The sequence below is a fragment of the Polypterus senegalus genome, chromosome 17 (genome assembly GCF_016835505.1).
Source record: "Polypterus senegalus isolate Bchr_013 chromosome 17, ASM1683550v1, whole genome shotgun sequence".
NCBI classification, from domain to species: domain Eukaryota; kingdom Metazoa; phylum Chordata; class Cladistia; order Polypteriformes; family Polypteridae; genus Polypterus; species Polypterus senegalus.
Genome location: NC_053170.1, coordinates 81,927,145 through 81,942,830, shown reverse-complemented (window position 1 = coordinate 81,942,830; position 15,686 = coordinate 81,927,145). Strand labels below are relative to the sequence as shown.

The window sequence follows — 15,686 nt, the reverse complement described above, 5'->3', positions numbered from 1 at the left end:
ATTAATGGGACACAAGCTGTTGCATCCAAGGATTCTTTCTCACAGGCATAGAATACTCAAACTTAGAACCCTTTAACAAAGATAGCCACTGTAGGGTGCAATGTCAAAAGCGTACTGGATAAAAGAGCACTGTGTGGCAAATGCAAAGAGGAAAAATAGCACACAGCTGCTACAGGGTATATTATGCTGTGCAATTTACAGCACCACAAACAAAACATATGACATAAAGAGAAACACCATACATAAATGGAGTGTCAACACAAAATCATATAGCTGAAAGGAAAAAAAATACACTGTGGAATGTACAGCACTTCATTATGTGGAATCCCTTGCAAAAATGGTCTATTTGCACACCTGTCTATATTGTCAGTATTAACTGTTGCAGGTTGTGATTACGCTAGACTTGATTTGTACAACTCTGGTTCTATAGGAAAAGAATTGTAATAATCAATGAGACAGGAGAGAGGCAGAATACACATATGAGCACTGGGAAAAGTAGAGTCTTGGGATAATAATGGACAGTACTCTGTTTCAGACTTGCCAACCGATGGCAAACTTATCACAATCCTCTGTCCTGAATGTGAATCACTGGGGCTCCTGACACCTGCCTCAAGAAATGCTCCACTATACTGACAGTCTCTCTTAATTCACTCCAACCGTCTCTAGATCCTCACAGTTTTGGCTTCACCGTCCAACTTCTGGAATCCACCTGGAGGGTTCCTTATGCTGACTACTACTCTTTCCTCATCCCCTGCATCCTGACAGAAACACTGGACGACCAGGTAATCACAGCATATCATCACAAGGCACAAAACTTAAAGCTGATACAAATGATACTTTCAGCAAGGGATTACATACAATATGGCAATACAAATTTCACAGTAGAAGAAAATGGCTGTCACAGTTTGGTTACACTTGAATTTAGATGGTTTTGTGTTTTGGCTCCATTTATATATTGTTTTTTTTCTTGTGTTATATATTTTGTTTAACATGTTTTCTTCAAGGCTCTGTAGATTGCACAGTGACCCTCTACTATCTCTGTGCATTTGTGGCTGCGCACATTTTTCCTACCTGCATTTGTAACCAAGTCATTTTTTTAAGCACTGTGTTATCCGGCATGCTTTTATTAGTGTGTTGTAGGTTGACCATTATGTAGTTTCAATTCTTCCTCTGCACCTTCAGGTAAAGCTGTAAAGAAGACTAATGGGCAAACATATGTTTTCTGCTAGGAGTGTAATAGCAATGAGGCAGAAACTAGGAGTCATCAGGAGGTTTGGAAAACTGTGCTTTGTATGCGGAATTTCAAACAAAGTAAGGTAGGGCAGAGGTGCAAAGTAAGCTCCAGAGATGCTATGGGCTTACCTGTTGCTGTGAGCAGTAAGGAACAGTCATGGCTATTCAAGTACTCCATTGCCGTAATCCTCGTATAGCGGGGGTTTCCATTGTAGAAATAGTCCAACTTCTCACCCTTTTCCCAGTCCCAGAAGCTGTTGGGAACAAGGATGCACATTTTAGGAAGCCTGTGTGTGACACCCTAAATTACTTAATGGGCAGCAAACCACTCACCAGATGCTGTCTTTATCCGCCACAGCAATACAAGGGCTAAAAGGGTGGAACTTGACCACTGAAGGAACTCCGGGGTTCCTATTGATAAAAATCTGGTCATCCAACCGCGTGACACCTATTTAAAAATGGCAAGAAATGGCCTTTATTTGCTGGAGCTGTGGCGATTTGCATTATTAGCACACATGAACACTGTGCAGCACTATCCTGACACAGAGATCATCTATGTGAATATCAAATTACAAGCTATCCTCTCACCTCTTTGTATGATGCGCTGGCTCTGGCGCCGCACACGTGCATTACGGAGGAATCGCCACTCTCTCTCTTTGCGCACCTGACTCTCAACATCGTGCTCCTCTGGAATCTGAAAACAGAGACAGCGTCACAGGACAAGCTTCATCTTCAAAAACAGCAGGCTCTCATTTTCATTTACACAGAGGAAACTCTGGGGGCCTCTGCACATTCACAAACACAATATAATTTAATTTGGATCCAGTTGAGACACACTATATGCACACAAATGTATATGGGGTACCTAGCACATATGCATGGGAGACAGAGTACTAAAGGAGGTTTCATACTCATAGTCCATTGGGATGATGTGTTACTTGTTTAACGTTCCAGTCAGTTTGGTTGTGTATTGCACTGCAAACTTTCAAGCGAACGAAACACATCAATAAACATCCTGTGGCCGTATCTTGGACTTCTATCATTAGGGAAAAATGTACTTTTCCCTCAGGACAATCTTTGAGGGTTGAAAACAATTGTGTTTGTTCACCACCACATTTTCCATAATTATTTTGTGTATATACCAAACATGGTTCTATGAACAAAATGGCTATTACCAAATAACTGGAAAAATACTTGAAATGTGTGTGCTATTATGTGTGGTCTGAAAAGGCCATGTTGTAAATGGGTTAGTGTACAAAAAGCAGCACACTCTGTTTAGGGCATCCATTAATGTGCTTTAGTTTTATGACAGCAGGCATGTGAGTTTCATGTAACTATATGATGTTGTGTATTTACTCCCCAGTAGCCATCATATGAATGTAAAGTCAATTTATGTTACCGCATCTACTATCATAACTCCTATAGCTATTTGTTATTAGTGTTCCTTTAGGGATGTTTAATTAACATTTACTATACAATTTAAAAATGAGTGTACTCACATTATACACTAAAAACAATTGCATTGAGAATATAACCCAAATGTGCTTTCATGCTGTAGCATTAGGGGGCTTAATCATTAGTCTCACAGGGTATTGTTGTTTGTTTCTGACCTCTGTATGTTTTTTATCAACCTGACCGAAAATTTACATTTTTTCCTTTGTCAACTGCTATACGATTACATCCGCAAGACCCATGTATCAGATACCTTATAGATACCTAGACTTGCTCTGATTGACAGGTAATCTTTCAAGTTGTTTTATCTAAAATTGTGTATGATTTGTACCTATGTGCATATTTACCCCTTTTATTTTTAATGCTCCATGTTAACCCTCATCTCATTATGCTGTGAATGTACTTTCCTAATAGAGGACTGCAGTCACTTAGCTTGACTACCTCAGCATGCACAATTTCACACGTAATGCACAGTATTTGCTACAATTAGATTGGCCCCTTGTTAGATCACATTCATACTTCATGCAAACTGTTCCAGGGTTTGACTGGTACCGCACCAAGGTCACCCTTTCCAAAGAATCTTGGTCCAATTCTTTTGGCCTGCACCAGAGTGCAGTTGGTGTATTCACATCTACCTACATCAACCAGACTTTTGGGGAAATTGCACCAGATTGTGAAAAACCCACACCAAACGAACTACTTGTGAAAACGCTGCCAGAGTCACCATATAAATATGTAGAAAAGACCAAATTTGGAGCTCAAAATAAATATGCATATGTAAGACATTGGCTGCAAGTTGCACCATGCATGACCATGTGCAGTTGTCAAAGACAATCATGTAAATCAAGGATTAAGTGTGAATGGACACAAAGCATGCACATCTATACACACTGTATACACCACAGGGGAATACTGACTGCACAGACCAAGGAGACAGTGTGGCTCAGATTACAATCACAAACATAAGATACCAGCAGACAAAGAAACTTAGTATAGGTACACACATAAGATACAGATGGACTATGGGGGATTAGCATGCATGCATACATATTCACTCACACGCTTGCATTTTCAGTTCACTAATTGATGAAACTGAAGTAGTTCCCTCTCACCTTCATGACAGGCTGTGCAAAGTATTTGGCACTCCAGTCACACAGACCCGTCTGCATAGCTGCTGTGATGAAGTTCCGGTGTCCAACTCCCTCCTCATTATCATCAGCCATCTGAAATGACACAACACAGCAGGGTAAGCTTGCTACTGGCAGCGAGATAGAGTAAGCATTCCAGCAATTCGCTTCTACCTGATCTGGGCCTTTATCAAACATTTTACGTGTCCTAGGAAACTGGTGAGAATGTGGTGCTTGCCCTCCCACTGGGGGCGTGTATGCCGGCCTGACACAGGGGAGCTCCCTCCCAGGGGGCTTTGGTACTTCGTTAGTCAGGCTGGAACTGCTGGTGCTGGGCATTGGTGGAGAGCCTCTGTAAAAAGTGAAAGGAAGAATTAGACAGAATTAGCATTCAATCAGCAGGTTCACTGGAAGTGGACTAGTGCAACAACATGCCAACAGATGCCACTATGACTCAAGTGGAGAAAACTCACCCCACCTGGTGAATGTGTGTTCCCTTACTGGTTGGACTGGCTGGAGCAGACTGGGTGAGGGAGCCAGAGTCCAAGATCCTTTGAGGACGGGCATTCATTGTTGCCTGATTTGAAAGCAAAGACATGAAAGATGAGAAACTATAACAATGGACGTCTAGCTACCACACTGAACTTATAGGCAACATTCATACAAAAGGTGATTAGTATTAAGGCTGACCACAGCACCGACAAATTAGTTTGAGAACTCCCTGCAATGCTTTCATTGAAATTTGTTCATCAGCATCTGTCCACTCAGTGTCTTCTACTAGTACAATCCATTATCCATGCAGAACTAACGGGAGCTAACCAGGGGCTACCTAAGCAGAGCTGCAGGACTAAATAAATTGAAACCAAGACAGATGCAGCATTTATTAAGAGCCACCATATGGAATAGTCAGCAGCTAATGACATCTGCTTTCAAGTGCCAGGCCACCTCCATCAAAGTCAGTGGGTGTTAGTGAAGAAGATGGAGTGAGCTGCATGGCAGCTACCAGACATTAACTAGAGAAAGGACCATAATCTTACCTTGTAGGCAATGCTATTAAGGACCTTCATGGCCAGGTCTGACACCTCTGGAAAAGGGTCAGCTGCGAGGTGAAGCAGCACCCTCCATATTTGAGTGTACACACTGTTGAAAGAAACACCTGAAAACAGATTAAAAACAATCTTTTACAAGGTTGTCCCCACTTCCCATTTTAAATTTCACCAGTGGAAGGCAATCACGAATAACCCACCTACAACCTGCCTCATTAGTAATTAACCCATCCCCATCCCACTTGATCAGAATTGTTATAGTCTGAATCCTACTTGATCAGGAAGTCTCTTACATAGTCTTCCTCATATGAATTTCAACCTCATTAGGAATTCAATCCATTCTTGAAGTTTTTTTTTAAATTTTATTGTAATCATTCCATACAAATTGATCAATTTTTACAAAAAAAAATAGGATTGAAAACAAATCAACCCCCACCCCTGAGAAAGAGAGCATGGCCAACGGACTAAAACTTAAAATAGTAAAAGTGAATAAACTGATGAGTTTATTAGACGGATACAGATAAATGGAGAATAAAAAGAAATGGGAAGAGAATCTACTTCCTCTGTGCTTTAAGAGCTTATTCTAAAATATTATTGATTAGATCCTGCCAGGTTTTGAAAAAGTTCTGCACGGATCCTCTAAGTGAGAATTTGATTTTTTCCAATTTCAAATAATATAAAACATCAGTTACCCACTGACTTAAAAGAGGAGAGTTAGGATTCTTCCAGTTTAGCAAAATAAGTCTACGTGCCAATAGTGTAGCGAAGGCAATCACAGTTTGTTTTTCCATCTCCACTTTAAGCCCATCTGGAAGAACACCAAACACAGCTGTTAGTGGATTAGGAGGGATTGTGACACCTAGGCTGTCTGAAAGACACTTAAAAATATTTGTCCAGAATGATGTTAATTTGGTGCAGGCCCAAAACATGTGACCCAGTGAGGCTGGAGCTTGATTGCAGCGTTCGCAGGTTGGATCTTGCCTTGGAAACATTTTGGACAATTTCAAGTGAGACAGTTGTGCTCGATATATAATTTTTAGTTGAATAATTGTATGCTTTGCGCATATGGAGCTCGAATGAATTATCTACATTGCTACCTTCCACCTTCCTTCTGATATGTTGAGTGAGAGATCTTTTTCCCAGTGTCCTCTTGAATCTTTGAAAGGGACTGTAAAATATTGGTATATATTGCAGAAATGCTGTAAAGTCCTCGAGACTGAGCAATATTTTTTCCAGCATAGAGTAAGGTGGGAGATGAGGAAAATCGGGCAGGTTCTGTTTCACAAAGTTTCTGATTCAAAGATAGTGAAAGAAATGTGCTGCTCGAAAATTAAATTTGGAATGTAATTGTTCATAGGATGCAAAGATGTTGTCTATATAAAGATCGCTAAGCAATTTAATCCCAAATGTTTTCCAGATATTAAAAACTGTATATGTTTGTGAGGGCTGAAAAAGGTGGTTCTCATGCAGAGGTGACACAGATAAAAGATTCTCCATCTTAAAATGATTTCTATATTGGTTCCATATTCTGAGTGAGTGAAGCACAATTGGGTTATTAGTAAATTGACGATAACTTGCATTTATTGGGGCACAAAGCAGGGAATATAGAGAAGTACTGCAGGATTTTATTTCTATTTTTATTTATTATTGCAGAAGAATTCAACCCATTCTTGATTTTTAACCAATTAGGGAAAAAAAAGTGCCAACCCAATCAGGTTGAATTCCACCTTACTAAGAATTTACTCTTCAGACGGCGTTGACCGGTCACTGAATGCAACCACACACGTTAGCAACATATGAGACAGTCAAAATTCTGCACAAACAGAACTGCTCTCAGTTAATTAGGAATTTCCCTCTGTTGACAATCCTACTGAAACCATAATATAACATTCTTGGCCCACTTGATATAATTTATTGTGAGACAACCATCCATCAGCACTGAACATTAAAACAATTTCATGATAACAGGCCATTGAGCCCTACAAAGCTCATTAATGCTCATTAATTCATAACAACAGGCTATTCAGTACAGCCATGCTCATCAAACTGCTCAGTAAAGATAACATTAAGTTGAGTTTTGAATATTGTCAGCATACCAATATCTGCTACATGACTTAGTGACTTATTCCTTATGTCTGTGGTTTTCTCTGTGAAAAAATGCTACTAACATTTGTGGAGAATTGACCTCTCTCTTTGTGTTCCCAATTTCTTGCAGAAGAACTCATGGTAAACTAACAGCTGACAAAAACTGTAACAATTTCCTTCATAATTTTTAACATATCAAGCATGTCACCTTTAAATCTCATTTTGCTTACACTGAAAATGTTTGGCTCCTCTACTCTCTCCTCGTAGCTCTCAATAACAGACATCAGCCTAGTTGCTCTTCTCTGGACTTTCCCTAAAATTGAACGCGAGGTAAAATTCAGCCCTAGCTAGGATGGCAGACTATCTCAGACATTATTCATGCACACACCCTCAGGCTGTTTGATTCAAGAAGCAGTTACACTAAACACTGCACTATTGTGCTTCCCCCTACACAAAACATCCCTTAAAAATTTCACCCTAGATTAAAATATTCTCCAGTCTGAGTCCCAAAGTAGTACGAGCCTCTCTAGCACCTGAATTCTAACTGATTAGGAATTTACTGAGTTTATATTGTCTTACTAACCATTACATGAAATGAAACCACTCATTTTTCCTAGGCTGAATACCAATTCAACGAGATTGCATCTCAGTGTGAATCCCAGCCAGTGTCAGGGTAGTAATTTAGAGAAAGTAATCCTTTACAAATAACTAATTACTTCTTTACAAATGACTAATTACACTTTCAAATTGTAACAGGATTACATTACTTATTACTTCCTAAAAACAATAATCACATTACTAATTACTTTACATTGCTTTCTAAACACATGTCAATCTAGACCAATTGGAGATGACAATGCTGACGCCCTCATGGCCTTTCAGTAATTTATTAAGGAGGAGGAAATTACCAATAACACTAAACATTAAATTCAGCAGATAAACAAGCAAGTGAAATTTACATTTCAAATATATGAACTAGCAAGTAGAATTCTTAATAAAAAAATCTTAATAATTAAGAATTGAAGTTACTTTACCACTAGAATACTTTGCAAACATGGAGTTGGAAAAAAAAAAAAAAAGGTTAAATTATTGCTAGTGTAGCAGCTGGCAGTTGAGATAACTTATTGATCGGGTAGTCCAGTTACCTGCAGTATTTATTGTATAACACAGGCAATACACCTGTGTTTCTTCTGTGTCCATTTTCTTTACACTATCATTTACATTTTGTGATTGCCTGTCATACACATTCACTAACAATTAAGGTAAAGTCTAAGATAAATGAGTTGTACAAAGCCGTCGCTTCCATTTTCACAAGAACGTTAAACTGATGCAAAAAAAAAAAAAATGCATGTCAGGATATGGCACTACATTTTACAACACATTGTGCTTTTGTAGCATTTTCATTTGATTAGGTATTAACAGTGTTTTGCTTCTGTAAATAAAATTCCTTTTGAACTGTTTTATCTAGAGCAGTGTTTCCCAAACTCGGTCCTATGGCCCCCACTGTCGCTGCAGGTTTTTGTTTCAACCAGCTTCTGTTTTTAATTGGACTCCTGGGCTAATTAAATGATGTGCTATTTCCCAAATTCTGTGTTTTGGGAACAATATAGAAATTAGAAAACTAAGTTTGGTAAAACAAATAAATAAATAAAATACATACATACATACATACATACATACATACATACATACATACATACATACATACATACATACATACATACATACATACATACATACATACATACATACATACATATATATATATATATATATATATATATATATATATATATATATAATATATATACTGTATATTAATATGTACCAAGCAGTTATATGGGAATAATGTATTTTTTTCTTTTTAACAATGTTTTCATCTTGATTTTCATTCTACTTTTCTAGGTGTTCTAATAGTCAATTAATCCATTATTTACTTATTAGTGGGTCTGATGCTAAAGTACTTGCAGCCTTTGATTATTCAGTGTTGTTTGCCAGCATGTCTGCTCTGCTTATTTTTAATTGCCATCAATAAGACACAACAAAAGGGAAAAATTGCACAGAGAAAGGGCAAAATATAATGAAATCAACAAAAGAGAGTTGAGCATTTAAATCTATAGCAAAAGCAGAAATATTTCTAAATCTTCTACTTTTCTAAATCTAAAAATCATGCCACTGTGCTTTTCTGAATGTCAAATAAAAGAAAAATAATACCAGCTAATTAAATGAGACCAGGGCTATCAGGTGTTGTCACTGATGAGGAATATGGTTGGAACAAAAACCTGGGGCCACAGGACCAAGGTTGGGAAACACTCATCTAGAGGCACTAAATCACAATTAACAAAAATATTAATGTAGTTAATACTATTTTTTTTATATATATATATATATATATATATATATATATATATATATATATATATATATATATATATATATATATATATAAAACACAAAGTTGCAGAACGCACACCAAGGTTCAGGTTGCTTTAGGCTCTTTAAAATATAATGAAAAGCTCCCCAGTATTCATTTTCTTTCAATGCTTTGTAAAACTAAAAAGCTTTTATCTATTAAAATTAAACTCAAAATCTTTACTTTTTAATCATTCAACTGTGATGCAATCGTGAAGTAAAACAAGCAATCATGTAATATTGTAAAATAACCCACCTCTCAGATAAAAATCTGACAGATTTGTAAAATTAAACATACACTGCACCCACACATAGATATAATGCACATGTGCAGTGAAAGTGGTGCAATGGACATTAATTGGGCTGCCATGCTCACCTCCTTGAATGTCATGTGAAATGGAATTGCCTACCCCCAGCAGATTTATATTTATACATCATTTACTGTACTTAACTAGAATGTCATTACTTGTGTTACAAACATACTTCTAAGTCAGTAACTGCAATGTGATTACAAGAATTTAAACTATAATGCATTACACTACTTCATCACTGGGAAAAGCAATTAGATTACAGTAGCGCATTACTTTGCACCATGTTACCTACAACTCTGCTGCCAGCACAATGTAAGGCCCCCGCTCCTCTGGTAAGCTGCCCAGATGGTATTCCCCTAACAACCAACTGCATGAAATCCCACCCTAATTAGGAACACTCACTGCTCTGAATCCCACACCGTTACGAACCCTGCCTGTGAGTCAGAATGCCAATCGGTGGGGACTTGGAATACCTTATGAAATTTTACTCTGTCAGAAATGTTTACTCATAGTGCATCATGGAACTCCCATTTTAGTAATGTCAGTCCTGCTTTCTATCACTGTTTGCCAATTTTGGTCATTACGAGGTGACCACACCTCCCCAGTTCCTCCAGCGACAGCTGTACCCAACTGTCAAGTAAGGTGCAATTAGTGAAGTGCTGCAGGCAATTTGAAGAGATGTCAAAATAAACGATATGATAATGAAGTTGCAATCAAGTGATGTGCTGAGAAAATGCATATCAATTTCAATTAGCATAATCGGAATGAAAAAATTAGCATAACATGAATGCTTGCAGTAATGAAAGGCAACGTAAACAGATTAAACAGAAATGAGACAAGGATTAAGCAAGCAGGCAGGAAAAGCAGGGATGCGTGCGAGATAATCAGAGGGGGTCATTCAAATTAAAATGCATCAGAGAATACCTGCCTCAGAGCGGTACTAAGCCTCTACATACAGTGCAATGTATCAACTAATTTTTTGGCAATGCCAAGTGCAACATTTTTTAGAAATAACATCCACAAGGAGGAGAGTTAATCTAAATAGAACAAATCACCTATTCTCTTTAATGTAAACTGAATAAACAATTCAGTGAATTCTTATAGATCACACTTTGACTAACTAGTTTAGAGAGCACTATACACTTTAACAAATGTACACATAGTACTACACAGAATAATTAGTTTTACAAATCATTTTGCATAGTAATGTATATGAAAAAAGGAAAAAATATTCTTAATCCAATTTAGGGTTGAGAAAGGCCCGGAGCAAATTTCTTCAGAACTGGACATGGAGCAGCAACCAGCCTTGTAAAGAGCAACAGTACATCTTACAACACACTCGTGCACTCACAAACACTACACAGACAAAAGACCAGCATGCAATTCAAATGCAGGGCACCAGACCTGTAAAGCAGCAGCACTAACCACTGAACCACTATCGCACCATGCTCATAAGAAATAGAATGTACTTAATTGTACACAAAATAATTTGCAATAAGAACAATGTTGAATTAAAACAGGATGCAACATGCACACAAATATTTTTTAAACACTAATAGTTTTCTTAAGGCATATAAAAAAAAATCTAGTTCCAGATTTCACTTGTCCTAAATAAAAAAAAACCTTGCAATGCATCACAGGTAAGTGAGAAGTATTTGAGAGGATGACCACATACATCAGGATATGATTATATTGCTGAGGATGGGCAAATCTACTCCAAGGTTCCTTCAAGCTCTAGAAAGATAAGTCAAAATGGCAGCATCATCAAATGCCACCACAGGATTCATGAAAGAAAGATTATGGAAAAAGACATGCACATAACATCACATCATACTTTATCTCAATCCAGCCCTCTGTAGGGTCATAGGGAGCTGGAACCTACCCTGATGGCAACAGATGGAGAGAAGGAATCAACCTCTCTCAGGGTTTACTCACAACATACACAATCACACTGGGACAATTAAGAGTGGTCAATTAACCTACAGTAACGTGCATTGTGACCACAGGTGAACAACATTCTTAAACAGCAATACATTTAACAAATGATTTGTGCAAGATAAAATATTTCATGTTACTAGTGCAAAACCTACAGCATGAAATAAGTAAACATACCTTACTGGCACACACTTAGTCTCACTGTTTCATACTGAAAGTCCCCTGTCTAACTAATAACAGTTTATGGTACGCAAGCTTATATAGCTTTATGTTTCAACTTGGACTGTAAGGAAGGGCTTATGTTAACATGTTTTCTGACATAGTGTTAAAGTAACTGGTTAAAACCGTTAGTTCATTGTGTATATTACGCAGACAAGCTTATCATGGGAGTGCTACCTGGATGAAGCTGTGGCTGTGCATCAACAAAATGATATGTATTCACATTTTATGGCTGTTAATGTAACCGGCATACATTAAACCCTGTGTTAGCCATTTTATGGATACTCTGATTCTGAATATTATGATTCTAAATAATCATTTTTCTAAAATGAGTGCATATCAAGACAAAATTCACAACATGCACACTTAATTGCATTAGCTGACAGATACTGCACTTTTGGGGATAACATGGACTTGGACTGTAAATGCAGGGAATCAAACATTGAAAAACCATCTTCCTGTTACTTTTAGAGTGTTTTGTCTCATTATTGTCCACATCTTCAAGAAGTGGAAGAACATCAGTGTTTGATATTTGGCAGGAGAAGACAAAAAAAGAAAAACAGTTTCCATGTCTATTCCATTAATGATATTGTCAAATTTTGCAAGATTTGCCAAATATGCCTTTTTGGAGGTTGCATCTAAATTCAGAATAGTCTATTTACAATCACACTGCTAGTTGGCAGAAGATGATGTATACTGTATATTCTAATCACTAACTTTTACCTGCAATTATTATGAGACAATTTGTCCTTTGGCATGATGATGACAAAATGAGAGCTGATGTTGCAGTGTCAGGAAGAATTTTATTTCTATTTGCTTTCCAGCCTTATTTCTCTGTACATGCAGTTAGTAGAGGGCAAGCAGCCTTCCCAATCAAACACAAGTCTGTATTCTCATTCTAGGATTTGACTCAAGTAAAATCCGTAATGGTGTATGCCATCATCAGATTTCAAAGTAAAAAGTTAAGACCCTTTGTGACAACTTAAGAGTGGGAAATGCCACAATTGTCCTTGTAAAGTATACTACTACATCACATTATATCTAACTGAATGGCACAGTCAGAATTAAAAGATCTCTATAAATAATAGCGAACGTTTTCAGACATCTTATGACATAAAATATTTACTTTAGTACAATCACATGCATTTCCCGTATTTTCTTACTGTATAAATATGAGATATGCATTGGAAGACAGCTGTCTTACTGAAAATAATGTGAATATACCATGTCATGCCTTTCTTCACATTTACCAGTATCTAGTAAAGAAACTACTATTAAGCACAAAATAGGAAAATGATTTAGTATTATAATAAAAACTTTACATGTCTTGGCTACATACATGTTCATATCCTTTAAATAACATCCATTTAACAAATCCCAACAGTGTTTCTGTTTCTATTTAGATAGGTCCTGCTAACTGTATCATTTAAGATGGAAGATAATCTCAAATACTGTCCTCCTTGGCCAGGCCCACGGATTAAAAGCTCTTTCTTTTCCTTTTTTTTAATCCATTCATCCTTCCAGTCAAGAATAGGTTTTACACCAAAATACGCTGATGTATAAAGTTATTCATTCTTTCTGATATCTTGATGATTTAGATAAATTATATGTTTGGCTGGTACATTTATGTAAGGCAACCTACATTTGAGATACACTTGCTTACATTTCTATTGGTTTTCCAATAGGAGCACAAGCAGGTGAAATGACCTACCCATGGTCACACAGTGTTCGTAGCAGGATTTGAAATCACAACCTCAGACTTTGAAGTCCCTAAGTGTTAACCACCTTGTCATGCAGCCTGATGACAGCTTATTGCCTTGAAAGAAGCAGTAGCCCCTTAGTAGGTGCTGTGTTCTATTGGGGGTGAGCTTGGTTGGCCTGGTGCCAAACACATCTATAGAAATTAAGGCAACTGGGCTCTGCCTTTGTTACAGCACACAGTAAGTCTTTGCATATGGTTTTCGAAGAATGAATGCGTCTTCTTGTTAAATTTATAATAGCATTTTTTTTATTGCCAGAAACTTCTTTCAACTTTTTATCCTACCTTACAACTTGGACTTGTGAAGAATAAATGAAATGGTTTTATTATGCTGCTTATTGCCAAAATTTCCCCCAGTTCCTTTTAGGTTGTGTTTGGCCTCTTGGCAGGCTCCCGGTAGAGTCTTCTGTTTGTCTGGTCATGAAGTTTAAAAAAGACTAGAGGGCTCCGCCCCCTGCTCACTGCGCTCACCCACCCCCGTGTTTAGTTTATCGGATATACAATTTAAAGAGATTGTTATTTTCATGGAAATTGTTACATATGCATTATTTTCACTTTTACTTTAAAACCTTTTGTAAAAACAATACTTGTCCTTTATTTCTCGCCCCAGGCATGGTTACATCTCTTTCTCGCAGGACGTACAGTAAGCCCTCCTCGAACAGCCTCTGTGCAAACAGCCCCTCTGCTCACACCCCCTCCGTCAGGCGCAGAGAATGTCAGAGAGAGAGAAAAGCAAACAATCAAGCACCACGCGGGAAGCATATCTTATATCATTGAGGGGTTTTAGTTAATATGTAATACATGCTCTGATTGGGTAGCTTCTAAGCCATCCGCCAATAGTGTCCTTTGTATGAAATCAACTGGGCAAACAAACTGAGGAAGCATGTACCATAAATTAAAAGACCCACTGTCCGCAGAAATCCGCGAACCAGGGAAAAATCCGTGATATATATTTAGATATGCTTACATTTAAAATCCATGATTGAGTGAAGCTGTGAAAGTCGAAGCGCGATGTAGCGTGTGATTACTGTATAACGCTGCTTGCATTGTGAAGAGGTCGGCTGAACACACGCCAAGGAGATGCCGTCGGATCATCTGTCGTCTTTCTGCTGCTGGGAAGCTGCATGTTCTGCTTCTCGCATGTCGTTGTTTTAAAAGCTGTGAGTACATGATGCGTGTCTGCCAAAAGCAATCCAACAACTGCTAGGTTAGTTGTCTGTGGACTTGTTTTAAATGATGGCTCACTGCCTCGTCTTGCGTGACATTGTAAAAACAATACTTGTTCTTTATTTCCAGTCCTAGGCGTGGTTAAATGTCTTTCTCGCAGGACATATAACGCTGCTCGCGTTGGGAAAGGGGGGAATGGGGGGGCAGTGTTGATCATTTAAAAGCCTGTACAAACGCTGTCCTTTTTGCCACTTCGTGTCTCTGCTGCTCATGTTGTGATCGCTTCTCCATGATTATAAATATACACCTAACCAAATTGTGTTTTCTTTGAAATGAAACTTGTCGTTGCTTTAACTGTTGCAGGACCACAGATTCTCATAGCGTATGGTCCATTATTGTGTGCACTGAATGATGCGAAGGCGAAAAGACTTTGTTTTCTGCTCTTTGCCTTTTATTTCTGACCTCGCTTTGTCCTGCTATTTTTTTTCAATTACACCTGGTCCTGATGATTAATTTCCTTTTGTTTGCATCAATGCGATCTTTACTATCTTTTTTTTGATACTGTAGCGCCTGACGTAATAAAGTGTCACAAAAATTTTACTTGAACAATCACCGACTTCGTAACCTCAAACACAACTTTCTAGCACCCTCTCCAACCCATCGTCCCCCGGGTCGCCCCATCCACCCTTACCGCATCAGTCAATATTCCGCTATCAGTCTTCCGTGCTGTACTCCGCCCTCCCTCAATCGGACCTAACAGTCACTTAAAACAAAAAAGGCTTCAATCTGGCTGGGACGCTACAATACTTTTGAATTTTACTGCTTTCATATTCTTTACCTTTCTCTGCATGTGTATCGTACCATCGTTTGTTTGAGCCTTTCAAATTCCAATGCTTAACACTAGAATTACCAGAGCCTACGAAAAAACTTGCAAATCCGT

The 15,686-nt window shown here is 38.0% G+C and overlaps 1 protein-coding gene across 2 annotated transcripts in view; it reads right to left on the bottom strand.

Annotated features, from left to right (window-relative positions):
• Window positions 1–15,686, bottom strand: part of rptor (regulatory associated protein of MTOR, complex 1) — a 71,014-nt gene that overhangs the window by 6,590 nt on the left and 48,738 nt on the right. For both annotated transcript variants that reach the window (XM_039740810.1, XM_039740811.1), the window contains exons 21-27: window positions 4,850–4,968; window positions 4,286–4,389; window positions 3,987–4,164; window positions 3,798–3,908; window positions 1,822–1,927; window positions 1,567–1,681; window positions 1,363–1,487 (exon numbers count right to left, since the gene is read on the bottom strand). In XM_039740810.1, coding sequence (XP_039596744.1) covers window positions 1,363–1,487; window positions 1,567–1,681; window positions 1,822–1,927; window positions 3,798–3,908; window positions 3,987–4,164; window positions 4,286–4,389; window positions 4,850–4,968 — 858 coding nt within the window. The remainder of the gene's footprint in view (window positions 1–1,362; window positions 1,488–1,566; window positions 1,682–1,821; window positions 1,928–3,797; window positions 3,909–3,986; window positions 4,165–4,285; window positions 4,390–4,849; window positions 4,969–15,686) is intronic.